The sequence below is a fragment of the Typha angustifolia genome, chromosome 15 (assembly GCF_048772165.1).
Source record: "Typha angustifolia cultivar Huaian chromosome 15, ASM4877216v1, whole genome shotgun sequence".
In the NCBI taxonomy this organism is placed as follows: domain Eukaryota; kingdom Viridiplantae; phylum Streptophyta; class Magnoliopsida; order Poales; family Typhaceae; genus Typha; species Typha angustifolia.
The window spans coordinates 20,326,477-20,352,299 of record NC_133253.1 but is presented as its reverse complement, the minus strand read 5'-3'; the positions used below and the strand labels follow the sequence as shown (position 1 = coordinate 20,352,299).

General features: G+C 39.4%; 6 protein-coding genes across 7 annotated transcripts; 3 read left to right on the top strand and 3 right to left on the bottom strand.

The window, feature by feature from the left end:
• Positions 1-242: 242 nt before the first annotated feature.
• Positions 243-1,539, top strand: LOC140779495 (chlorophyll a-b binding protein CP24, chloroplastic). The gene is made up of 2 exons (XM_073124574.1): positions 243-554; positions 761-1,539. Exons 1-2 carry the CDS (start codon positions 331-333, stop codon positions 1,308-1,310), a joined length of 774 nt encoding a protein of 257 aa, XP_072980675.1. The 5' UTR covers positions 243-330; the 3' UTR covers positions 1,311-1,539.
• A 3,374-nt stretch (positions 1,540-4,913) lies between these two features.
• On the bottom strand, positions 4,914-5,966 carry LOC140778170 (FCS-Like Zinc finger 5-like). Its single transcript, XM_073122754.1, has 2 exons — positions 5,531-5,966; positions 4,914-5,268 (listed from the first exon to the last, which is right to left on the bottom strand). Exons 1-2 carry the CDS (start codon positions 5,857-5,859, stop codon positions 5,112-5,114), a joined length of 486 nt encoding a protein of 161 aa, XP_072978855.1. The 5' UTR covers positions 5,860-5,966; the 3' UTR covers positions 4,914-5,111.
• Positions 5,967-10,831: 4,865 nt separating this feature from the next.
• Positions 10,832-17,398, top strand: LOC140779654 (2,3-bisphosphoglycerate-dependent phosphoglycerate mutase 1-like). The gene is made up of 9 exons (XM_073124842.1): positions 10,832-11,120; positions 11,721-12,007; positions 12,313-12,536; positions 12,640-12,758; positions 12,873-13,029; positions 13,214-13,315; positions 13,419-13,538; positions 16,862-16,912; positions 16,997-17,398. Exons 2-8 carry the CDS (start codon positions 11,737-11,739, stop codon positions 16,904-16,906), a joined length of 1,038 nt encoding a protein of 345 aa, XP_072980943.1. The 5' UTR covers positions 10,832-11,120; positions 11,721-11,736; the 3' UTR covers positions 16,907-16,912; positions 16,997-17,398.
• Positions 17,399-18,104: 706 nt separating this feature from the next.
• LOC140779055 (type I inositol polyphosphate 5-phosphatase 5) lies at positions 18,105-21,658 on the top strand. 2 transcript variants are annotated; one of them, XM_073124006.1, is made up of 10 exons: positions 18,105-18,387; positions 18,478-18,562; positions 18,633-18,698; positions 18,818-18,905; positions 19,003-19,107; positions 19,415-19,955; positions 20,042-20,235; positions 20,343-20,451; positions 20,533-20,681; positions 21,348-21,658. In XM_073124006.1, exons 1-10 carry the CDS (start codon positions 18,307-18,309, stop codon positions 21,574-21,576), a joined length of 1,647 nt encoding a protein of 548 aa, XP_072980107.1. In that variant the 5' UTR covers positions 18,105-18,306; the 3' UTR covers positions 21,577-21,658. The 2 variants fall into 2 exon arrangements, with proteins under 2 accessions (XP_072980107.1, XP_072980108.1); XM_073124007.1 differs by lacking the exon at positions 18,633-18,698.
• A 233-nt stretch (positions 21,659-21,891) lies between these two features.
• On the bottom strand, positions 21,892-23,337 carry LOC140777050 (protein neprosin-like). Its single transcript, XM_073120950.1, has 4 exons — positions 23,206-23,337; positions 22,745-22,906; positions 22,359-22,505; positions 21,892-22,254 (listed from the first exon to the last, which is right to left on the bottom strand). The coding sequence occupies exons 1-4, from the start codon at positions 23,335-23,337 to the stop codon at positions 21,892-21,894; spliced, it is 804 nt and encodes a 267-aa protein (XP_072977051.1).
• An 822-nt stretch (positions 23,338-24,159) lies between these two features.
• LOC140777049 (putative ETHYLENE INSENSITIVE 3-like 4 protein) lies at positions 24,160-25,428 on the bottom strand. Its single transcript, XM_073120949.1, has one exon. It carries the CDS (start codon positions 25,426-25,428, stop codon positions 24,160-24,162), a length of 1,269 nt encoding a protein of 422 aa, XP_072977050.1.
• Positions 25,429-25,823: the final 395 nt, after the last annotated feature.

Sequence of the window (25,823 nt, the reverse complement as noted above, 5' to 3'; positions counted from 1 at the left end):
TACTAGTCTTAGCCCATGAACTGACCAGCCCATGAGGGCATAGAATGTGATCCCAGATTGTAACCACCAACAAATCTTTAAATGAGAAGTTAGAGGCCAAGACCTCGTCCACGTGTGATCAGATAGCATCAGAAGTGGATGGATAGCTCCTCCTCATTGGCCAGCAATCTATCCTCCATGGCGTTCCAGATTTCCCCAAGATTTAGTGGCTCCCCCCAACGATATAACAACTATACCACTCCATTAGCTCACAGAACAACCTCCTCCCCTCTTCTCATCAAGCAAGCAAAGCCAAGTTGTTCTCTTGCTCTAATTCTAGTAGAGGAGCAAATGGCCGTGGCTTCCACATCCGCTGCTGTCCTCCAAGGCCTATCCAGCCCGTTCCTCTCCGGCTCCAGGCGGACTCTTCTCAATGCCGCCATCGTCGGCAAGACCACCGCAGCCGGTGCTTCGCGGAGGCTGCTCGTCGTCGCGGCTGCCGCGCCGAAGAAGTCGTGGATCCCTGCAGTTAAGAGCGACAGCAGCTTCATCAACCCTGAGTGGCTCGATGGCTCGTAAGCAACTAAACCTTTTTAAGGATCTTTTCTTTCTTTGCTAATAGAGAAATTAGAGATGAATTTTTATAACTTAAAAGAAAAAAATAATCTTGCAAAAGTATATTATATATAAAATTTTAAAACCCATTAGAAAATTAGTTGATAATATATGCATATATCATATCTTTTGAACACTATTCATATATATATATATATATATTCAGGCTCCCGGGCGACTTCGGATTTGACCCGCTGGGCCTGGGCAAGGACCCGGCCTTCTTGAAGTGGTACCGGGAAGCGGAGCTGATCCACGGGCGGTGGGCGATGGCCGCCGTCCTCGGAATCTTCGTGGGGCAGGCGTGGAGCGGCATCCCGTGGTTCGAGGCCGGCGCTGACCCCGGCGCCATCGCGCCCTTCTCCTTCGGCTCCCTCTTGGGCACCCAACTCATCCTCATGGGTTGGGTCGAGTCGAAGCGTTGGGTGGACTTCTTCAACCCGGAGTCCCAATCCGTGGAATGGGCGACCCCATGGTCTCGCACAGCGGAGAACTTCGCCAATGCCACGGGGGACCAGGGATATCCAGGTGGCAAATTCTTTGACCCCCTTTCCCTTGCTGGGACCCTCGAGAATGGGGTCTACGTCCCTGACGTGGAGAAGCTCGAGAGGCTGAAGCTTGCCGAGATCAAGCACGCACGAATCGCGATGTTGGCCATGCTAATTTTCTACTTCGAGGCTGGGCAGGGGAAGACGCCTCTGGGTGCACTTGGACTTTAAGATGAGGGTTAATGTGGCGTTTGATTTGGGTTTTGTTTCTTAACGTTGGAGGATCATATGGAGACGAAACATTTGGTTTAATTTCTGTGAACTTTTTACTGTAACGTAATGTGCGTGTTAATGGTTGCTTGTACTCTACGTGGGTATTGGGGGAAGGCTTCTGTACAATGTAATATATGTAGATTGGTAAGACTTCATTAATTGGGATCTCCTGCTCAATTTTATGCAACATTATATTAGATATTTTTTTTCGATAATTAACTCAAGATACAAAGTAATAAACTTGGGTTTGGGCTTGGCGTTCATTTGTTCTAGCATTAAAATAGTGCTATATTTATGGAATATTTGGCTTGAGAGAGAGAGAGAGAGAGAGAGAGAGAGAGCTTACGCTGATCACCATGTGTTAATCTCCATTAATTACATTGCCACTTGCGCTTAGATCGAGAAGGTAGTATCGAGCTGGCCGTTGTGCTCTCTTTCCATAATGAAGCAACTCTCAGTCAGAGCTCCTTCGAATCCACTTCAGGGTTGCTATTATTGAACTATATTAACGTTAATTAAGATAAGTTAGTATCAAATACATGTGGATCTCCCATGCACTATTTCGTCTAAGCCCGTTGACGAGCAATTTGTTCTTTAAAAACTTCAATATTATCATAACGTTTAAACCACTGTATGAGGTTTCTGAAGCCTATCACCTATCATATTAGAACATGGAGTTATTTATTCGAAACCAATAATATTTGGAGAATTTGGATATATACGATTTAGAAAGAAAATATAAACTGTGAGCGTTTTTCCCTCCACACTGAAAATCCAAAAAGGTAGGGAGCAGCAGAGGGGATTCTCAGACACCCATAAACAAATCCAATAGAATAACAAAATATTAGAATAAATAAAGTATTAAGTAAAACTAATATCAATACTAAAAAAAAATTTACAATCAAGATGCTAAATATAGAAATCTTTTAATACTTAATCAAATTATAAATATAGACTCTAAAATAAATGCAAATTATAAAAAAGAGATAACAAGATACGAGATTTATATGATTCGGTAATGTATCACATCCACGGACGATACAAAATTTCAATCCACTAATCCAATGCAAATATAAAAGGGTGTTCCCTCTCTAATCTCTCGTATATAATAGAGGAGTGTTCTCTCATAGAGTTCTTTCCTCATGTAAAAGCTTCTCACATTTTTTCTTTTACAATTTGCCTCAATATAAAACCCAACTTGAGACTGACTTGAGGGTTGAGGAAAAAAAAATCCGCAGACTGTTCAAATAGATAGATGACGTTTGAACACCCATGCACTGCTGATAACACGTTAGACAAGTCATTTGAACGGGTGGACGATGTTCAATCTGTGCATTGTTGTAAACATATTCCACCAAACTATTCGAACGAGCGATGTCGTTCGAACACCTTTCAAACACTATGGCCTTCCAATCTCTCGATTATTCGAACGTTCAAACATTGTTTCAACGCCTCCATCTCGTTCGAACTGATGGATGTTGTTCGAATACCGACACGCAACATTGGAGCGACAAACAAACTACAATAATTGTCATTCAAACTGTTTTCTTAATTTCGAGCCAACTTTTAACACTGATAAACTAGGAGCCCCTTAATTAGACACCACTAATATGAATTTAATACTCCATCCAGAGGCAACTATATATCTTAATTCGACCAAGCATGTGCAAATTGTTGGTTAACATCTAAATCCAACTGCCTTAATCACTACATAATAGACAAGTTGCACTAAGAGATGGATGGATATATGCCTTTTTTTTTGGTAGCTTAATGTGGAGAACTTAGCATTGGACAGCTCAGGCATGGCTTCTTGTGATAGACTCAATTAACCTAATTTCTCGTCTAAGAATAGACATCAAAAGCTTTGAGTTTAATGATAATACATATGATTAATTACTTCAAACTTACAAATTAGCTAGGCCTTTATGGGGGCCTTGTCCTGAAGGAGACTAAGGAAGCTCAACAATAATTGTCCTCGAGTGACTCATTGCCTCTTCGCCTCAGAGAAACGTCAAGGTGGCTTGCAACATTCACCACTTTACACATCCTACTACCTCTTCCCTAACGACTCTCCTTGTCAGAAGATTGTACTCTTTGCTTCCCTCTAATTAGGAGAATTAATGTTCTAAGGGTGAGATTCTAATTGACAGCCTGTGGTTGGCTGCTAATTAAATCATCTGAAACATTTCTTGGATATCGAAGCCTAGTGCCTTTGGGTTTTATAGGTTAACTTTTTTTTGCATTTATGTTGGCTTATTTGGGTATGAATCAAACTCTACAGCAACGAGAGGTAATTAATAGTCGGCTACCTGCTCCAACTTGCCATCTTTTTTAAACAGGACCCAACATAAGATGTCATATGAGACATGATGTTACAATCCTTGCATGACTATGTCTGGGTAGATAATGGCCCACAAAATAAATTAACTTATGTCTCGTAGTACAATTAAGTTACTGGCCGTAGAACTAATTAGCCCCACAATAACTTTGGAGCATTCTCCAATTAGATCTTTGAGATGGTTGAAATCATTCCTAGTTTGAAGTGTGTGCCTTTTGCTAATTGCTCATTGGATCATGGAGTGCATTTATCAACTTCAGAGTTCATTTTTTTTTTCTTCTTAGCATGATGAATATTATATGGACTTTTTGAAGAAATTGTCTAATAGAATAGAGGCACTTGCAGAGGTAACTTTGGGTGTGAGGGTCGTGAGAGTAACATTTTATGTTGGATTAGTGGAAAGCAACAGCAAAAGTATAGGGTTGGGGAAAAAAAATAATGTTAGACTTAGTACCTCAGATCCCAGGCTAGATTAATTTAGGCACATGTTGGTCACTATTATTATGACGATTAGGGTCTTAAATAATGGCATGGCTTCTCCAGCCACGGCAAGATGTGATGTGCCGAGGGAGACACATCCAACTGTGCCATGCCACGAAAGCTATTGGATGCCAAACCCTATAATTTCTTAAAAGCCCCCCATAATTGCAACGCCTATCACACTCTGAATATATTAACCCACTTAATCTAGAATTTATTTGCTTCTAATGATATCCACACTCGTTGAAAGATCTTTTGTGGTGATCCGTTGGTAAAAGTTGAGGCCAAATGGAGGAGGAAGCTATTCGTTTTTGGGCACCACTATGCATATACGTCAATTTTTTTTCTTTTCTTTTTTTCTTTCTTTTGCCTTCTCTTTCTCTTGCGGTCGATGTCAAAATGGCAAAAGATTCTCTATTGGTGGAGAGATTAATGGACGGTGATAAAAGGCAAGGTTGTGGTTGGGTTGGTGATGCATCTTCCCAAGTGGAAGCTCATGACTCCGTGTGAGGCCAAAGGTGTCAATAACTTGAAGAAGAGTGGCCTCCATGGCCTTGCTCATCAAGAGGACCCACCTCATGCAAGATGACACCCTATTCCTCATCACTAGAAGGGACAGCTCAAGATCAACGCCCTAATACGTTAAATTAATTAGTCTTCCAATTATTTTATATTAGGAAGAAGAGAAGAGAAGAGAAGAGAAGAGAAGAGAAGAGAAGAGAAGAGGAGAGAGAGAGAGTCCATAAAGAAGTGTAGGTTCTCCCATTCCTTCAAATAATTGATAGCAAAAGAGAGGACATCTGATGCTGGAAATTAATTTAAGACGATACATCCCAACAGCATCCAATTACTTTGATCATATGGTAGATGCGCACCATATAATTTAATTGTGGGAGCCTACGGAAATCTATAGGGAAACATATGGGGGTTAAGACTCAGGACTAAGCTGCCGCTACTGTTTCGCCATTGCTTGGTTGATCTGAAGTACTAATTGCAGGTGGGTTATCCTTCATGGGATTTAGAGAACATTTCTCTTTGCGTTCGTCTATGGAGATCTGCTGCTGCCGGCACTCGAGGCTGCAGAAGGCAATGTCACCCCTGTCCATTGACATACTTAGAATTAGAGCTACGAATTATGGCGATCAATTATTGGTCATATATGCATGTAAAGATTGCATAAAAGAAGATGAGATTTGAGAGAGAGTGGGAAAAAATCGAACTTTTTGTTCGTCTTTCGACAAATCGAAGCATACCCACTTGGGTATCTACAAAACCTCGTTCGCCAAGGTCACTAATAGACTAAAGAAGAAGAAGAAGAAGAAGAAGAAAACAAAATGGAACTTTGAGGCGTGATTAGTACCTATACATGAAGGTATCGCGGCCAGGGCCGAGGCGGCGCTTGCAAAGGCCGCAAGCCTTCAAGAAGGGAGCCATCTCGACCACGGTGGAGTCCTCCGAGTTCCTACGGTGTCTTCCGGTGCTCCGCGGCGACGGGATCCCGACGCCAGTCGCCACGAGCTGGGCCTCGTGCAGCTGCACGTTCCCCGAGTGGATCTGGCGGTGGGGCAGGGGCGCCGACACCTGATCGGACGGCTGCGACGCCTCCACGAAAGTGAGCACATCGGTCGAGAACTCCGTCATGCTCGTAGTTCGCTTCATCGGTGGCCTCGGCCTCTTACCCAACAACATCGCTCTTCCCCTCCTCCTCCTCTTGCTAGTATATGAAGAGAAGGAGCTTTGTAGAGAGAGAAAATCAAAGCTAGAGCTCAGAGAGAGGAGTTGAGGAGAGAGGGGGCTTCGAAAAGGAAGGGGAAATAAAAGAAGGGAGGAGAAGAATCTAAGCCGTTCATTGGAATCTCTGTATCCACGACATCCACGTCAGTGCCACTTTTGTTCTTTTCTATACTGTTCCTTTTGACAATTTAATTGCTATTCTATTACTTTTGATATATTCTTTGGAAAAGTATACACACAATTATTAGCACAATGATTTTACTGACTTAGATCCTATTTTATATTTAGAGAAATAACGTATTAGCCCAACTTATTTATCAAAAAAAAAAAATTAATCATACTCATAGCAAAAAAAATTTTAATTTTTTTAAAGTACACCAAATCGTTACTCTATGTTTTTAAAATGGAAAATAATAATAATAATAATAATAACTAGATGCGCAGTCAAAATTTGTGTAAAAGCTACTGACTTGTGGTCCCAAAATAGACTCGTTCTGGAGTCCAACAAAATTAGAGCTCTTCACGTCAAATTTTGCCTCATTGAAGCGAAAGTGTCAAATAGATATGACAACAAGTTTGCAACTTCTTTTTACACTATGGCTCTAATTCGATGCAAATATTAATACTCAACCCTTACAATCTTGAGCCCAATCATTTGTCAACCTGGAGATAGCTTGTGAAGGACAATATTCTACAACAAAACAAAGCTAATAGAATCAACATCCAAAAGCCCATTTTAGTAGTAATTTTGCATTAAAGATTAGGTGAGAGGTCGCTTGCACTCACAGGTGTGACAAATGACTTGATTATATTTTTTTATTATTTTGTCCTTAATAGTTCACTGGGCTTAATTTCATTTATTTTCATCAGTTCATCTCCTCTTCATATTAGAACCCCAACATTCTCTCTCCCAGCTCCTTGGGCAGTTTGAGAAGCGGTCTCACCGGCTATTAGCCTATTACCCAGTGGCCAGAAGAGGGTGGTTGTCGAGTGCGTCATCCGCCCGATCTTGATCGGAAGGCTCAGAATCGCTGGGCCGGAACGATTGGTGCTTGCTACATGAGGCCAACCATGAATTATGGAGGTGGGGTCCACGCTGACTGGGATGAGCACACCCGACTAACCGAGGGCGTAGTGTAGGGCCACTGTCCACATCAAAGTTAGTATACTGGGCCCCGCTCTACGAGACGAAAGTTATGAAAGAGCTGTAGTGGGCCCATCACGGTGATGACGTGGAAAAAGGACACTGCCAGTATATATATATATAGATTGTGACGGTATGGACAAAAGTAATAAAAGTAAGGGATTGATAACACCTGATAATATTTAAAAATGATGCTACGAATACTAAGTGGGCTGTCGTCTGCTCCATTAGTGAGACCCCCTTGAATAATAATCCTCCTCGAAGTGATGAGAGGCGACCAAGAGAGGGATTGAGCTTGAGAATTAGTGCTCCAGTCTTAATGAGGAGGAATGAATGACTCTGGCATTGATGAAGAGCGACTTGCCATCGATAGTCATGCCAATGGCTCTGAGACTAGCTGACCCATCAGCGGGGTTAAAGGAACCATTAAAATTGGCTTTGATTACATCCTTTCGCAGTAAGGCCTGGCCAACAAACAGGCCTCTTTAGGTTTTCAAAACACTTCTTGTTTCTAGATTTTCATATTATTCAAATGGTAGTACCTATAAATTATGACCAATTATATTTAAGCCGGTGGACATCGAGCTTAAGATATTAGACAATCACCTTCTAAACCTTATAGCTATAACAGTAGCTATAAAATGACACATATTAAGAAAGAGGAGACAGTGATAGGCGGCGAGAAGGAGAAGACTACAATTAAAGAGAGAGTAGCAACAGTTGAGGTGAGAGACGCTAACAAATAAAGAGAAAATGTAATGAGAGAGAGATAAAAAGCATCTCTCTTTTTGTAGCCACTTGAGATAAGACAAGAGGAGAAGGAGAAAGCTTGTCGACAGAGAAAAAAATCTCTAGATAAAAAATACCTACTCTAAATCTTAGTAGAGTTGGGTCAGTACAAATAAGATTGCTGAAATAATTTATGGGCTCAACTCGAACTCTAAGTGGGCTGATCTTTTTAGGCTCAAAAATATAATCAAGTCGAGCCGCATTAGCTCACTTGAGCTCAGCTCAATACTATATATATATATATAAAACTCTATATTCACAAGAATAATTAAGAATTTTATATTATTTATGTATAACTTTATATGCTAATTTTATCTTTTAAGGTTTATATTTTTTATTTAGCTTTCAAAATTTATTTTGTTATATCAAACTCAGCCCAATAAATATAGTAAAGCCATCGAGCTATCTAGCTGAACTGAATTAAGTTTTTTTTAGCTCGAGCTAAAAAAAAATCAGCTCTCAAGCCAGAGTTGGGCTCACTCAAGCTATGCTCTCTTGCATCCCTAGACACATGGTGAAATTAATAATACAAATCGACTTACCGACTGTGAGCTCACTGGGAAGGGGACAAGTCTCACACAGAAGCAAGTGGGCACACGTTAACTGGATTTATTCCAGAAGTAGCGAACAAATGATGCTATAACAGGTTGGGATCCGTGAGTTAGCAGTATATATATATATATATATATTGACTTTCATGTCAAATATGTTATTGTCACTTCCAACACCCATAAAATAATAGACTAGGAATTAAATCTACCACCATTCTAGATGAATAAGAGCTTGTCTTTGGTTTTATTCATTGAGAGCTATGGTTTGTTCCATTCTAGTAGCCTACTAGGGTTGCTTCTTGAATCCATACATGCTTACTTGTATCAGACCAAATTATGTGTCTAAAACTTTATCTTAATCTCTTCTTACACTAATATACGCAGTGCTACAAATGAATAAAAGCCCAGTTACTATCTTACTAGTCGAGAAGGTGAGATAGAACTACTACACGACCGGATACAGGAGAGCATGGTGGATATCGCTGGAATCAATTATGCAGAAGCTGGCCCACAATAATTGGTCGACAGCCAGGAGGAAGAACTAATTTCAAATATGAAATAATTTTTTGTAGGTCTCTCGTATTGTTTGTGCCTCATAAATCTTCCTTAATGTCTGAGGATTAATTCAAACTTAAAGAATAACACCGATTTTATTTCAAAATTAATACTATTTTACTCTATCTGTATATAAAAAAGATAGTTAAGACTTAAAAGAGGAGTGCTATATGCAGTTATTTATTTTATCTATAGGCACATGATCTATTACATAAAATATTGGAAGGCAAACATCTACTCAGTATGGTGCGGTTACTTGGTGGGATCCATGCTTACTCAGCAATGTCGGTTGCTTGTTCCCTCTTAATTTTTTATACCTATTTATAAAATAGGAGTACAGCCCAATAAGAAGAAGAAAAAAAAAAATATATATTTTTTAAAAATAGTAAATAGAAAGATAGGAAGGCCTTTCGGGCATTGAGCTCAATGGATTGGTGGGCCTATGAAGGGTTTAGGCCCAATATGTTAAGGCACACTGCTGCCAAATAGTATGGAATAAGCCCATATTGTTATTGGATAAAGTGCTTAATTATTAGGTTGGTTGGCCCAATAACAACGTCAACACTAATCTAGGGTTAATCCCAAGATTTAAAAGGGATTAGGTGGAGTGCAAGCATGACCGTTGAAGCTGAGAACTTGTGGGCTTTTGGACTTTGAAGGTTTCAAGTTTGACAAGGCAACTTAAAACGTGATTTAAAAAATTAGATCGTTATTGCAAACGTGCGAGTGTAGGTAGCCACGAGTTTCGACTCTTTCCTATATTCTTATTGGCAAAATCGGACTCGATTCGCTGCATAGGAAATTTAGGCTCCGAGTTAATAGTTTACTTCCGTAAATTTATAAGCACCAATTCGGTCTTACCATACTTAGATTCCACGCTGCAAGAATATCTCCGTAGAATATTCTCCCCCTTGACACGTGGCAGTCAAACCTTTTGTAGAGCTGGACGATGCCAACAGGATGGAATCTACATAATCTGAAACAAATAAAACACCTTCACAATTTTCTTTTTTTACCAAGTTATATTCCTATATAAATGGCTGTTCTGCAAAGCGACCTATTAAACTCTTTTTAGGACAACAATTTACTTAAGACTATCATGGGCTAATGTGGCATTTACATGGCTGCAATTATAATACATTACCAAATAATTTAAAAGTTATAATAAAAATTATTTATTTATCTTATATTCCTTCCTTAGCATTAAAATTCTGGAACATATGAATACGTTAATAAAATGCCTTCCATGATTATGATTTCATTGGCAAAATATAACGACGAGTCCTTTTCATCAGTTTTAGTTTCATATTACAAGCACTTTCATTTTAACTAAAGAACTGAGATAGTTGGCCTTGAGATACCACATAGGACACTGGAATTTGGGAACTCGAAGAGCTGTTTTAATACCTAAATACTCTAATAGTGGCCAAATTGTAGTCAAAATGAGTTGGTGGTGGCGCTCTTCTTGATCCGAATATCCGATCTTAATGCAAGCAGTTTGATTACGAAAGGGAAGTAGACTTTCCAAGTTCCATCGACTTCCTTCCTCGTTACCTACCAAAGAACTAGTTTGACGTAATTGATCATGCATCTGAGCCTAAGAGTCGCTTAAAATTGACTTTGACTCACAATCTTTTAGTCTATCAAATTAGAGTCTCCAATTCATAACTCTTCATTTTATGAGCATTTCTAACGTGCAAATCTGTCGATAATATGTTGGGCAGTGAAAAATAATAAAGGCGAAATATAGGGTGTTTTCTTTTCTAATATAAAACTAAAGCCAGCAATTTTACAAAAAGGTCCACGTAGAATTGATATTTGCATAAAAGCCCCCATCGTTATGTTATGTTGCCATGTTGGTCACACCTTGCATACTAATTACTTGTTCTTGTCACCAACCCACCACCTCGACCTCCGCCAAGTTTGGCGACGCCGCTCGTGTTTATAAAAAACCAACGACTCCCCCCCCAGGGGTTGTTGCCAACTACCCAAACCCTCTCGTTCTCACCTCCCTCTCCTCCTCGTCGTCATTTATTTGGCGATCTCCTCTAATTACTTTTCAAATACTTCTCCCGAAAACGAAATCAAACGCCTACTTCATCTTCTTCACCTCGGTTTCATCGGAGACCATCCATCTGGTGTTTACAAGACTCCCCAGGAAAAAACCCTATAAAGAGGTGAGCCCTATTTTGATCGCTTAAACTCTCGTACGAGTTCGGGTATCTGATTCGTGAAATATTCTGCTTTCTTTGTGAATGTGAGCCCTTGGATCGAGTTGGCGTATTAACTCATTCTCGATTTGGTTCTGATCGCGAATTTTTCTGAGGTGGATCGATCTGACAAGGGTTTATGATTTAGCATTAAATCATTAGAAATGATCCGATTTTGGTGCCTTTTCTCTTAATACTGTTGGCATGCATTATTGTTGCCTTTCTATTTTGTTCTTTTAGCTATTTATATTTTATCGTCAAGTGGACATTTATTGAAATAATCAAATGTTCAATCAGCTTTATCTGTATTAGAAACTAATTTAGTTTTGGGATATGGCGTATTGCCTGTAAAAATTGATCTGTCTGTTATTAGTTTTTGGCCGACAACTTAACTAAATGTGCCTCAAGATAATCCAATTTGTGTGCAATGGAACCCATCAACTAGAGATATAGAGAACTGGCTGATGATATGCCTCTACGTCCTAATCCAAACGTCAATGGAATCATTTTATTTCTTTTTCTGCTGAAATAATGAATCAGGTAACTAACTTTTCTGTCTTCTTTCAGTTTATATTGGATTAGAATGGCGGCAACCACCTTCCATCATGCCCTCGGGTCTATCCAAAGCCACGTATGCTACAGTAATTCTGAGTTCCAAAGTGGAAGAGGAATATTGTCAGTCAAAATGATCTCTACCGGTGTTGGAGTTGACATGCGGCTCATTACAAGAGGAAGTCGCTGCTCTGGCAGCTGGAAATTAGGTGCAATTCGTGCATCAAGTTCGCATTCTTCAGTTGCGGATCCAGTTCAATTACCATCAAATGGAAACTCTAGTGATTCTCGGAAGAAATCAAGTAAGTCTTGTTCTTTGCTTTCGGTATGCAGTTCTTGTTGAATCATGGGACCATGGATTTATGCAGATTGGTTTTTTTAGTTTCCATGACTTTGCATACGATATTTGAGTTGTCTATAACAAGGAAGAACAACCACACCTTGTGAAGAGAAAAACTCAAGCTTCTTTGCTTCTAATTAATTGTTAAACCACATTAGGACAGCTGCAGCCAGACATCTTGGACATATTTTGCATGTTGGTTCCTCATTAATATCAAATTTGGTCCTTTCTGGAAACTTAATATTGCCATTTTCACCTGTTTTGCAGATGAAACTGCACTTATACTGGTACGTCATGGTGAGTCTCTTTGGAATGAGAAAAATCTATTCACAGGATGTGTTGATGTACCTTTGACCCAAAAGGGTGTGGAGGAAGCCATTGAAGCGGGTAAAAGAATAAGCAATATTCCTATTGACATGATCTATACTTCAGTTCTGATTCGTGCTCAAATGACTGCAATGCTTGCCATGACACAGCATCGTCGCAAGAAGGTTTCTGTCACTGATACCTTATTCTTAAATACTATGCAGGAACTTCTTGTGTTGTTCTAACTATGCAACTTATTCCCCTCCCTTTCATGATGTTATTTTTCAGGTTCCTATTGTCTTGCACAATGAGAGTGAAAAGGCCCACAAATGGAGTCAAATTTTCAGTGAAGAAACAAAGAAACAATCCATTCCAGTGATAACAGCATGGCAATTGAATGAAAGAATGTGAGGAGTTCTTTATTGTATAATGTTTCAACATGATCATCACCTGCTTGACTTATAGCAGCATTTGAATTTTGAAGATTACATCTTTACCTTGTTGACTGTGTCATCTTCTAGGTATGGTGAATTACAAGGTCTGAACAAGCAAGAAACTGCTGATCGTTTTGGGAAAGAGAAAGTACACGAATGGCGCCGTAGTTATGATATACCTCCCCCAAACGGTGAGAGTTTGGAGATGTGCGCAGAAAGAGCTGTTGCTTATTTCAAAGAACAAGTAAGGAAAATTTTCACATAATTTAGTAGACCTCTTGAGTTGGTGTTTTTTTTCCCCATTTTTGAATGTTTTCTGATTCTCCAATGCTCCACCACAGTTGGTTCCTTAGATCTTTCAGAGATTTTAGATACTTAATATGGTTATTTAAGTTTTATTTTACTTAAAGCTGTTTTTTGATTAATAGATTGAACCTCAACTTTTGAGCGGGAAAAATGTGATGATTGCTGCTCATGGAAATTCACTAAGGTCTATCATTATGTATCTTGACAAGTTGACTTCTCAAGAGGTGATATTAGTACCCTTGGTTTATAATTTGAAGTCCTAGAAAGTTTATGTTCTTTTTATGCTTATGTGTTCCAAGCTGGAAAGTAAAGCTGTTCTTTTTGCAGGTAATCAGCCTTGAGCTTTCAACTGGCATTCCAATGCTTTATATATTCAAAGAAGGAAAGTTCATTAGACGAGGCAGCCCAGTTGCACCTTCTGAGGCTGGTGTATATGCCTATACCAGGGTATGCAAATGATCTCCACATTGCATTCTTTTCTTCTATATTTCCATTTACTATTCATGTTATCTGTTCCTGTTATGAATTTGCCACTTAATATGAAAGCAATAACTCAGATTCTTGCCTTCAACATGTAATATCTGAGCATATTCTGTTTCTGGGGAAAAACAAGCATATATCAACAGATTAGTACATTTCTTGAAGCTAATGGATTAATTTCTGTTACAAGTTAATAATGATGCCTCAAATGCAACGGATTCAAACAAAATGAGAACGTCTGCTAGAACTTACCAATTCAGATGCAATGAATTCAAACAAATTAGAACCTACTAACTGTTGCAGTGTTGCTCTTAGATACACTTCATGAATCATGAGCCATCATGAAATGCATCTGTTTCTTATTTTTTGATATTGTATCATTCTCAGACAAATTTACTCACACCACAACAAAAAATAGAAAAGGAATCTTTTAAAGATATAGATGCACAACTGTGATCCAAGGGAAAGCAATCCCACCATAATGGGCAATTCATTTTTGAAAAGATCATATTATCAACCTCTGGTATACGAACCTTGTGTTCCATTCATGAGCTTTAAAAAAAAAATTGTAGCATTTTAAGAAAGAAAAGAATGGAATCTTTTCATATTTGAACTCTGGTGTTAGAACCTTTTGTTCAATTCATGATTCAAGAAAAGAGAAGAATGGAATGATCATCATCATAACTAGAGATTAGGTTTGATTTTCTCTCAATTTGAGAATACGTAGTGCAAGCTTTTAAATGAGGTAAATGTGTGTGTTTTTTGATATAGGCTAGTTAACTGGGTTAGATGTTGAAGTAATGTCGTGAGACAAAGATCTTGTGAACAACTTTATGAAAGAATGATACTTAGTTGTAAGGATTGCCGTTCTTATGGCATGGTCCGTTCCAATCATTGCCTGTCACAGCACATGTTGGGTATGCCACAAGAACAAAGGAAGAGAAAGATTTATAGTGTGAGCATGAGAGATAGGCACGAACATGAGAGAGAGATGAAGAACTTAACATGACACGTAGGCTCCACCACTGGCCAATGCCACTGAGCCTCATTCAATGAGCTCTCCCCATCACTCCTAGCTATCTCCTCATCGTCACCGCTGCCCTAACCGTTCTTTCCTTATGGGAATAAAGCGGATTGTGAGTGTAATAGGATCCTACAAAGTGGATCTAACATAAGAGATAACCAGCTTGAGTGGATGTCTTCCTCATCTTGCTTATCATCCCGTCATCGCAATTACTACACATCCATTCCCTTTACCCTCATTAACATCCCATCTCCACTACCTCCGCCAGCTAGAAACAGCTCCTCTGGTAGTTTGCCGCCACTACTTATCAATAAAAGCCATTTTGCAGCAATATATCATTGCTGCGAGGTGAGAGGAGGGGTGCCATCTAGCACCCTACACATCTCCCTTACTTAGCCGGCAAATTTATTTTTCTTTAAGTTGATTTTAGAGGAGACGAATAGAAGTTTCCAACCTGTCAGGTGTAGTTTGTATAGGTTGAAAAGTAAGTTCTTTTGGTTTTGTATGGCTATTTATCACAAGGGCCACCATATAACAATAGGAGCTGTTTAGGAGCTTTGGAATGACCTTAGAGACTGTGTTGTAATTAGATCGTGTCCACTTGACTCCTCAATACAATTGTGCAATTATTTGTCAAGACTGTAAAATATAACACATTAACCATGCGATGCTGTTTAGACATGTTACAGAATAAGGGAAGGCTAGATTGTCAAATATGGAGCTATGACGATTAAAGAAAAGAAATAATAGGAGTTGCACTAGTTGCCAAAAAGAAGTGATATTTGTGACGAATTATGTGCATTTGCAATATTACTTTGATCATCGGGTAGACCGGGCTCTTGGGGCGGAATTCACGGTTTGACCCACAAATACTTGAGCCGAGTCGGGTTCGGACTGGGCTAAAATATTATAGCTTATTACTGTCCACTAGCCCATGAGATATTGGGCCTAAGCTGGACATAACAAGCCAAAATTAAAAAAAATATTATATCTTATCGGGCAACCTCTATGAATATATTTTAGTTTTCTTTTATAGGAATATGCTTATATATTTATCTCTAGTTTACTAAATATCCGATGTGTAATTAAAAAATAATAATAATAGATATGCATAATAGGCCGGGCTACAGGTAGGCAAAGGCTTAAGCCTACACCACCCATTACTATCTCAAGCGCAAAAGATTTTCTCAAACAAACCGGGCTTAGCCCAATTAAAATCAAGTGGGTTTGGACTGGGCTTGGGCTTGTCAGATCTAATGATCACCTCTAAATAAGCCTCATATCTAGAATGATATTAACATAAGGGATAAAATATAAGAGGGGAAGGCATGTTCTAAATATCAGTTTCGGGATTAAGATTGACCACTTGAAAAAATAATACATATCGATTGTATCAACTAAATCGGTCATCCGTTGTGGGCGACTCAAATCGGAGAATGACCAAATCGGCCGATTCGTTTTGACGATACGAATCGGGATTAGCCGAAACTTCAATCGACGAGGAACTAGATAAAATAGATTAAATCTATATTTTCCAACTGCCCTGGACTACTTCCGAGGGTACCCATCAACAATTTCCCCTTTCCAGACTATTATGATTGACATACTACTGCTATAAATTCTACACGAACTTATCTATACTGACTGGATTGATGATTAGAGTCATTGGACAATGAAAAAGCTCTTCCTCTCAAGAGTATACAGTACATTGAGGAAAGAAAATTCTATAATCATTGAATTATAAAACGGAGATGTAAGATACCCTAGTTAGAAAAATATCCTATACCATGGGTTGAAAGAGCTGCTTAATGAAATGAAACCACCTTGATAAAATAGCATTTACTACTGTTTTCCTACAGAAGCAGTGTCTGTTCTCCTGATGCCAAATGGAAGCAGCTTTTTTCTTTTCGAGGAAGAAGAAAAACAGATGCAGAAATCATCAATAAATACAATTAGAAAGGAAAGCAGGTTAAATGTTGATCTGTCAGAAGATTTGTATGGGGGTAGAATGAGGATGAAACCAAAATTTTTGTTACTTTCTTTTAATATTGCCCCTCAATAGAGGGGTTTATATCAGCTTGTTGCAATTATTTCCTTAATCTTTTAGTATGACTGGCACCAATTGATAAGCTCGAACCTTGAAATTACAAATTTACATATTTTCCTTTATAACATCTGTAAGAACAAATGCCTCTTGATACTTATTTTTCCTTTTATTTGTGAGGATCTGGACTAATATATATATATTTTTTACTCTTGAATACAGAGTTTGGCTCTCTACAGACAGAAACTAGACGAGATGATTCACTAGATATATGTAAGCCTGTTAGCCTTATATTTCGCCTGTGTACAGTCCAAAATTACAAAGATTCCTCATGTATATGTCTCCTATGTTTTGCAGGTTTAATTTATTAGCAATGGCTCAAAATATACGGTGCACTATTATTATGATGTCTTAGTGCACCATTACGACGTCTTAGTTGCTGAAAGTAGTTCTATAAATGCGAAAGCGGTCGTCACAGAATTGGTAGCACTCCTAGACTCAGCATGTTGACATTTATTTTAAATTTGTTTTGTAAGTTTCTCACCATGTAACCATGAAAGGAACAAGTGGTTGTGTTGCTGAATTTCTTAGGTCTAAGCAAGATACAGGATGATAATAAGTCTTGATAGTATGATTCACACATTCTATTTTGATGTATGGCGCTGAGTTCTCGTTACAAGATCCAGAATGAATAACAGAAGTCTTGTAATTTGATTGATATGATCATTGACGGTGTTATTTCCTTGTCTTCGTAATTAAGCTTCAATATCTTCTTCTGCTTCGATTAAGAGATACACGAGTATTCTCTCTTTGGACGTTGCGGTAATAGTGATGCCAACTATGGCAGGATACGATGTGGTCCTAATTAACGGTTTACAATGAGACATGCACTGTATATGATAACCGTAGTGGGAATGCTTACAGGATGCACCATTTTCCTATAGATGAATGGAGTGATATATCTTACACGTCGTATACATAAGATCGGTTGACTAGTTTAGCCAAAAGTCTCTCACATCTCATCCATCATGCCCGGGAGAATAAAGAACCGCCACTCTGTCCTTTTCCTTTCGTCTCTCTGTAATCAGGGCCTTTTGTTAAATCCTTGACTGGGGATATAATTCTCCACCTCTATTTCATAATAAGCGGTCGCGATACGTCGATTATAACAACGTTGATTTTGACCATCAAATGCGCATACAGTCAATGCGACTGGATCAATCCGAACGACCTGACCCCCCCCCCCCCCCCCCCCCCCCCTCTAATATATTACTATCTGTTTTCATGTGAATTACAATCTCTCTTTCTTTTTTCTTCATCCGGAAGTTCCGGTCATGCAATGAACTCTAGGAAGAGAAAGACTTAGTCTCCCTCCCATCCCGTTAGAGGTGGCGCAATCGTTTGGGCCCTAAAGAATTTGGCGGGAGAGTAGTTCGTTATCGTTATTAGCTAACGCCAGCAACCAATGGGAATGGGAGGTAAAACAAACAGAGAACAACTACCAGCCACCTCGTCCCCTTCCATTTCAAGCCATATGCTCCCTAATTCCCAAACTCCAACTCCTCCTCTCCTCACCGCCCAATTCGCTCTTCCTTCGCCGCATCTCTCATGACAATTCCTATCGAAATTTCCTCCGAATTCTCCACCAATTTAGCCTTTTGGGTTGGATGTCAAGTCACCATTCCTCCCAGGACATGACGAAATCTAGCAGTCCGGACGATTCTTTCAAGAATGACAAAAAGAAAAAGGTGTCTAGCATCCAAATTCTAGTCTTTATGTGTACGACGTGATTAATATTTGATAACCTTAAATTTTGCATTTGCTTGTGTTGTGTTTAGTCCATATTATCAAATATTTTCGGTAAAAAGGGGAAGAATGGGAGGAGCTCCGACGACGAATTATTCTCGGGTGATATTGTGCTAGGTATTCCTTAACAATGCATCTCCTTTTCTTTTCCACCTTGAGTAGATAATTTAAACAAAAATAAATCTAGAGAGGAGGTACGCCGCTAAAAGGAGCTTCTTGGAGGCATCTCCTGTGATTCATAAAAGCTTTTCAGGTGGATTAACAATTTTACCACTTGTTTCGTGCGGTGCAATTTGTGTTCATACTTTGAAAATTTACTAATATGATGTATATATATACGTATACATTATTTCTTTATTTAATCGTGTTCAGATAGGAATTGTATGTCTCGGATTGAAGGGCTAGATCTCTGCACCTTTGATCGGCCCAGACGACAAGTTGTTGAAGTACAACAGCATAGGTAACATCATAGTCAATATGATTCTTGTTGCTGAATTATAGCTAAGGTTTTGAAATGGTCAGAACTTTGTTTAGTTATAAAATGTTTCATGTTTCAGGGTATTTGTGGGGACATGGAATGTTGGAGGAAAGCCTCCTAACAATGGCCTCAACTTAGAAGACTTTCTGCAAGTAGAAGGGTCTTCTGATATCTATGTCTTAGGGTAATCTTATACTTATGCAATCCAATTGACTAAATCAAAAGTTGTATTTTGTCTTCCTTTGGTAGATAATTGTTATGCATAGAGGAATATCTTGAGAGATTTCTTATGTCTGTGGAAGTCTAAATTCAAAAGATTAATTTATCTACACAAGGATAGTTGATGTTTCCATTGTTGATCCAATTTTATTTCCATATAAAATAAGATAGAAGGAAAAATGCTTTGATCTAATTTATCTCATGCATTCAGATCTTATCACCATGGAGCAGCATAACATAGTGTTCTTTCCTCTCTTTTTTATCTTCTTCAGGTTTCAGGAAATAGTTCCTCTAAATGCAGGAAACGTTCTGGTCATTGAAGACAATGAACCAGCCGCGAAATGGCTTTCCCTCATCTACCAATCCCTCAACAAACCTCGCGATCAATCATGGAAAGACGACTCCTCTGAATCAAACAACGGATCCAAAAACAATAACAAAGATTCCAAATCCGCAAGCAGCGGCCTATTCTTTCAGAAACCATCTCTCAAAGTCCTTAGTAAGAACTTCCGCGCCGATAATCAACTAGTTAAGACCTGCAACTGCAACTCCGAGTCATCAAGCGTGCGCCGCAGGGCGAGAGAGCTGAGAGAATTCATGTACAGAGTTGAGTCTACAACCGACGAAGATTCTTCGGTAGTGAATTTCACAGGACAGGATCTGAGAAATAACATGAACTACTGTTTGATATCAAGCAAGCAAATGGTAGGACTATTCCTTTCAGTGTGGGTGAGAAGTGAGCTAGTGCAACATATTGGACACTTGAGGGTGGCTTCTGTTGGTAGAGGAATTATGGGTTGCCTTGGTAATAAGGTAATAGCAATAATTCTTCACTCCAGCTTCATAGCTAGTGCAAGCTATAGCTTTTTTAGTACCTAATGATACTAGTTATAATGTAGGGGTGTATAGCAATCAGCATGTCATTGCACAGGACAAACTTCTGCTTCGTCTGCAGCCACTTAGCTTCCGGCGAGAAGGAGGGCGACGAGCTCAAGAGGAACTCCGACGTCTCTGAGATACTCAAGAACACGCAGTTTCCGAGAGTTTGCAAGATTCCAGGATACCGGATTCCTGAAAAGATACTTGATCATGAGTAGGAACCCATTCATAATTTTTTTTTGGGGGGGTTAAATTTAATATCAAAACTCGGGACCAAAGTGTTCGATCTCTTAGCTGAAGTTGCATTGGTTTCATTTGCAGTCGAGTTATATGGCTAGGTGATTTGAACTACCGAGTTGCGTTAAGTTATAATGAGACGCGAACTCTACTGGAAGATAATGATTGGGATGCACTCCTAGAGAAGGATCAGGTATGTGAATTTATCTAACTTAACTTTTGGTTCCTTATATATATTAGGACGCTAACACTTAGTTTTTTTCTTAAAACACAGTTAAAGATAGAGAAAAATGCGGGAAGAGTATTTAATGGGTGGAAGGAAGGGAAGATCTACTTCGCACCCACGTACAAATACTCGCATAACTCTGATGCTTATGCCGGAGAGACCGTAAAATCTAAGAAGAAGCGTAGAACACCTGCATGGTATGTTATTAGCATAAACTAACTTAGGCTTTATTATCGAAGTTTGGCTCGTACCAAGAGTTTTAAGTTTAATGTGACATTCAAATGCCAAAGTCTGAGGGACTTTGCTTTTGAATGGTCTCACAGGCATTCAAAAGCTCTTCTGCAGTTTAGGATAGCTTTCTATGGGCATTCGAACGCCTCGTAAAGTTTTTAAAACATAAATTAGTCTTATAAATAAAAATATTAGGTTTCGGAGTTAAAATGTTATGAGAGAGAAAACACAAGAAGGTTAGCCAACATTATATTGAGAAAGATTAGAATTAAAAAAATTATTTATATTTAAATTTCTATAATAAATTAATAATTACTTTTACTCCTGAATGTAAGCATATCGTTGGACCACGTCAATCTTGTTTTTTTTTCTCTTTGTTCTCTTTATACTTTGTGATTACTTGCAATAGGTGTTCTAATACTTATTTAAATATATTTGATTGCTATTTCTCTACTATTAGCATTATATTTGAATTTTTCCTAAATTGATCATAGTTTTCTATTACTCTTCTATTAGAAAGTTTGAGGGTGTTAGGTTTGCTTCCACTACCTTTTACCAATTTAGCTTTAAGCACAATATTTATTGGAATGAATCATAATTTACATTAATGAAACTTTATCATGTCAAAATAGGTGTGACAGAATCCTTTGGTATGGAAATGGCATAGAGCAGCTGCAGTATATAAGAGGCGAGTCGAGATTCTCGGATCACAGACCAGTGTGTGCAGTGTTCATGATTCAGGTTGACCTGAGCAATGGGAGCAGAGGAAGAAAGGGCTACTCCAGTATCTATTCCAGTATTGGTACAAGAGTCCCATTTGATGAGATCATACCTCAGAGGCACAGCTTCTATGAATTCTAAATGTTCATTAAGATGTAGAAACTCTGGGATGTGTACTCATGTCCACAAGTTGTTTATAGCTCTTATTGCGTACTTAATAAGAAACGAATAGTTATTTGACCGTCTATTGAGAAACACTTCGAATGTTGGTCTGAATGTCACCGTAAAACTCAAAAAAATTCCCTTTTATCGACCGCTACGTATTTCGTTTACTCAGCAACTGAACGACTCTCGGTAGTAAACCAAGTTTATTATGAAAGATGATCAAATAATTGCAATTGCTCTTTGAAAACTCGAGATTGGATACTTGATTAACAGGATAGATACGTTTTCACATCAGTTACAACCAGCAGGTCCACCGTAATAGAACATTTGATCATCAAATGCAGAAGCCTTGTAGCAGTCTTCTTTGTCAGTTGAAATACTTAAATCCTCTTCCCAAGGCTCATAGGATTTGCCCTCTTCATCAAATAACTCAATGCGTTCGAAATGCGCTGCTTTTCTTTCACCTTCACTAGGAAAATGGCCGCTCCCCATCGGAGGGCTCGTTTCATTCTTGGTGAAGGTCACAGTTCCACCCCATTCAACCATTGTTGCAGTTTGAGCTAAATTCGTAAAGAGAGTTTTTGGCCAATAGCCTACTAGTTTCTGGTTTCCTAAATCATCTCGGTATAACGACCAATCACCAGTATATTCATCCTGCCATAGGAAAAAAGAAAAAGAAAAAATCATTACTAAAATGATGATAATCAAGTATCAAATATCATCCTGGAAATTTAGGATGCGTCAATTTAAAACTCAACCTTCTTTATAGTGAGAGTGATGTAGCGTTGCTCTCCATCGTAAACAGAGGTCGGAACTAGCTCTGCTCCTGGGATGGAATTGGACGTATTAGATAGTACAAAGCCGGGATTACATTCAAGGTTAAAGCAGTCTACAGAGCCGCCCACCTACAAGTTAATCAACACATCAGTAAGTTAACCATTGCTTTGATGTTAAGAGGGGGAAGAAAATAAAAAGTACTTCCGATACTCACAGACCAATACGTGAAGAAATGAGCTTTACTATTCTTATAATAATCGGGATCTATCTGCAATATCACCACTCAATTCTGATATAAGATTATATATATATATATATATATCCAATTAATTGCATGTTGAGAATATTAGAAATGATACTAACTTACGTGCACTCCAGCTGCAATGGTATTATCGACAAAATCCACGATGTTCCGAAGATAAATCGCTGCATAACTTGCCTGATGGCCCTTTACATCAGGCAAATCATATACGTTTATTTTAGCCGTAGTACCGTGATAAGTTCCGTCTAGTGTCTGATACCCAGCCCTCTGTAGACAAAGTTATAAGGGAAATATAAAGATATTACACATACAACTGCACCAACTAACTATGGTTGAAGAATCCAAAACTTAATAAGAAAACTGGATACTGAGTTTGTAATTAAAAGTACATGCGCGATAATGTCATTGGCGTCTGTGATATCAAGACCGGATGGTTTTGCTGCTAGACTGATCGAACGATGGCTTCGGATTGCATCTCGTCCTTTAAGCTGTGAGGAATAGATTTGTTAGTTCTCCTTCTATCGTAACGTATGCAGATCACTAGATTAATGTGCAACGTTTTGTACCTGTTTAGTTTTGACAAGGGTGGTCCGGGACTCCACGTCTTCGTTCTCTGCGAGTAATCTTCCATTAACTTGGTGGAAAGAAACAAGAGAGAGCCACATGAAAGGCAAAAGCATTAGCCTTTTGTTTGCCATTGCTGAGAGATGGTCGCCGGTTTCCAATGCCGACCAGTTTGGCATCTAAAGCTTATTTATAAGGACTAGCGTGCTTCAACGGAAACTTCTTTTAATCTTTCCTTTTATGCTTTATCTAGTGACAGGATATCTCGCTCCTGGGCTGATCTTTTCTCACCAAATAAATAAATATATGTCTTAAAAGTTATAATCTTCTGCCATAACCATAATGCCCTATATCCATAGTTAATGGTAAGATGCCTTATAATGTAGTAATCTTCTGTCAAAAATAGTAGCAAGATGCCTTATAACGTTATATAATCTTCTGCCATAAATAATTACAAGACTAGACCGATTCTATTTCAATTTTAATATTTACCAAACAAATGAAAATATGCAATCGAACAGAGATATTTTGGCCGAAGGCTGAAGGAGAAGTGTTTGCCCATATAGCCATTATTTCCGTACCGGAGATTAGTAAGTAATTATTATACAGAGAAGAATAGTAGGCTCTTTTGACGACACGAATGGGTTGGATTAGTTGTTAGCTTCAGCAAGAATGAAACAAGTCCTCCCGATGGAGAGCGGTCATTTTTCTATTGAAAAGTGAAGGAAAAGCAGCATATTTTGAAAATATTGAATTATTTGATACAAAAAGTTAAACCTATAATCCTTTAAATGAGGACACGGATCTTTCAACTGACAAAGAAGACTTTCTTTGTCATAGAATAGAGAAGATTAGTAGGATCTCTCCTGATTTCCTAACATACCAAGTGACTTTATTATAGTAGGTCGATCCACTACGAGAAGCAAACAAACAATTTCCTCTCCTGCAGTTCTCCTTCAGCCTAAGTCGATGTTCCAGATAGAGGCATGTTCTTGCACAGGCAGCATGTAACCATCGAACTCCGTACCGTAAGGTCCATGATGGATTTCCTCCTTATGACTCCCAAGCTGCATTACGTCCATTGCCATGCCCTGCTCCAAAGGCAAACCAACTCCGTTGGCATCTTTGTCACCACAATGGGGACCAGAGTACAAGTTCATGAGCTCGTTAATGGAGCTCAAATCCTCTTCATCAAGGCCTATATCTGGCGAGTCCACGCTAACCTCAACAGATCCTCCTCCATCACTTCGCGCGTACTTCTCCTTTTTGTCATGATCACCAAAGTCGGACTTCCTCTTGTCATTGCTACTGCGAGAAGTCTGCGTCACCTCACGATTGGGCTCCTCCTTTGCTGCAGAAATCTTAAGGGAAGTGTTAGCTAATTGCACTAATGCCTCCTCCTGGTTAACAACTTTTGACCACGTCTCGGTTTCCCTAGCACTCATCTTACTCTGTAGCCTCTTAGATTGCCACACTAACGTTCTCATTTGATCAAAGTTAGGGCTCATATGCTTAATCACTGTCGTCAATAAGCTAAGCTTCCAGGCCTTTTTAAGATCATGAGGCTTCCTATAAGGTGGTGGGCCTTGGGCATAGGCCTCACCTTGCAAGCCCCACCAGGGCTCTACACCAGTGGGCCACCAAGGTGGGGCCAAACCCTCGTCTAATGGGAAGCTCCTCTGGGGTGGGTTGCAGTGCTGGAGTAGAGCCGAGAGGAGGGACCCGAGTGTGCTATCTTGCAACTGTTGGAGGTCGCTCAGAGATGAATGAAATACTATCTCACTCGGTTCAGTGCCTAAGTATTCAGTAATAGCCGGCGGCGCGTTCCGGTCAAACCGGACCGTCTCGTTCCACCAAGTGCGCAAACTCTCGGACGAGCCGGTGACCGGCAACCCCTTCTCGGGGACGATCCCGTACACGAAGCCACGTGCGTTGCAAGCCTGCATCATCTTGAGCATGTACTTGAGGACCCCGTCTTGGGCCCGGAGCATCATCTTGCGGCAAGACCTCGCCTCGGCCGAGGAGCGCTCGGCGGCGACGTCAATCGACGTGGTACCCTCGTGTTGGTCACGTTCGTTGAGCTTCTCGAGGAGCAGCTTATCCTTCCACATGCGCTTCTTGAGATCGAGTATGTCGGTGGACTCCCAGCCCAACTGCATCGGGTCGACCTCGTCTTCGCCAATGCCCAAGTCTGTGCGGTGGTTTCGTAAAGCTGAGGTGACCATGGCTAGCTTCGCCTACTCCAATAATTAACTTAATTTGAACCTCTCATCGTCCTTCGATGCCCTTCTATATAGTGAATAGTGAATACCTTATACCCGTAATTAATAAGATCGGTTCTTTCACCCGACCCCTTCTGAGAGACGAAGGGTCAAAACGATGAACAGCAACAGTAATATTGCATGGATGCCAATGCGAGAAAGACAGAATTGAGAAACTTTTTGTACAACGTGTTACTACTACCTGCAGGGATATGGAGATTTAAGGTCGAGCAAATTTATGTCTCAGAGATGACGTGGAGTTACGCATGGATGGCATGTAAGTCTTTTCCAAACTTTTATTGGAAATTATCCGGATATTCTTTACCCGCGGTTCCCACCGTTTTGGCGATTCTGCTTTC

Coding starts and splice junctions, on each gene's coding strand:
- LOC140777050 (XM_073120950.1), bottom strand. CDS start 23,337: ATGGCAAACAAAAGGCTAATGCTTTTGCCTTTCATGTGGCTCTCTCTT. Junction 22,506..22,744: donor CCATTGCAGCTGGAGTGCAC/GTAAGTTAGTAT, acceptor ATTAACTTGTAG/GTGGGCGGCTCTGTAGACTG. Junction 22,255..22,358: donor TCACTCTCACTATAAAGAAG/GTTGAGTTTTAA, acceptor TTCCTATGGCAG/GATGAATATACTGGTGATTG.
- LOC140779654 (XM_073124842.1), top strand. CDS start 11,737: ATGGCGGCAACCACCTTCCATCATGCCCTCGGGTCTATCCAAAGCCAC. Junction 13,316..13,418: donor ACAAGTTGACTTCTCAAGAG/GTGATATTAGTA, acceptor TTCTTTTTGCAG/GTAATCAGCCTTGAGCTTTC. Junction 13,539..16,861: donor GTGTATATGCCTATACCAGG/GTATGCAAATGA, acceptor TCTTGAATACAG/AGTTTGGCTCTCTACAGACA.
- LOC140779495 (XM_073124574.1), top strand. CDS start 331: ATGGCCGTGGCTTCCACATCCGCTGCTGTCCTCCAAGGCCTATCCAGC. Junction 555..760: donor CCTGAGTGGCTCGATGGCTC/GTAAGCAACTAA, acceptor ATATATATTCAG/GCTCCCGGGCGACTTCGGAT.
- LOC140779055 (XM_073124006.1), top strand. CDS start 18,307: ATGTCAAGTCACCATTCCTCCCAGGACATGACGAAATCTAGCAGTCCG. Junction 18,906..19,002: donor GTTGAAGTACAACAGCATAG/GTAACATCATAG, acceptor TTCATGTTTCAG/GGTATTTGTGGGGACATGGA. Junction 20,682..21,347: donor AAGCGTAGAACACCTGCATG/GTATGTTATTAG, acceptor ATGTCAAAATAG/GTGTGACAGAATCCTTTGGT.
- LOC140778170 (XM_073122754.1), bottom strand. CDS start 5,859: ATGTTGTTGGGTAAGAGGCCGAGGCCACCGATGAAGCGAACTACGAGC. Junction 5,269..5,530: donor CGCGATACCTTCATGTATAG/GTACTAATCACG, acceptor GTCAATGGACAG/GGGTGACATTGCCTTCTGCA.
- LOC140777049 (XM_073120949.1), bottom strand. CDS start 25,428: ATGGTCACCTCAGCTTTACGAAACCACCGCACAGACTTGGGCATTGGC.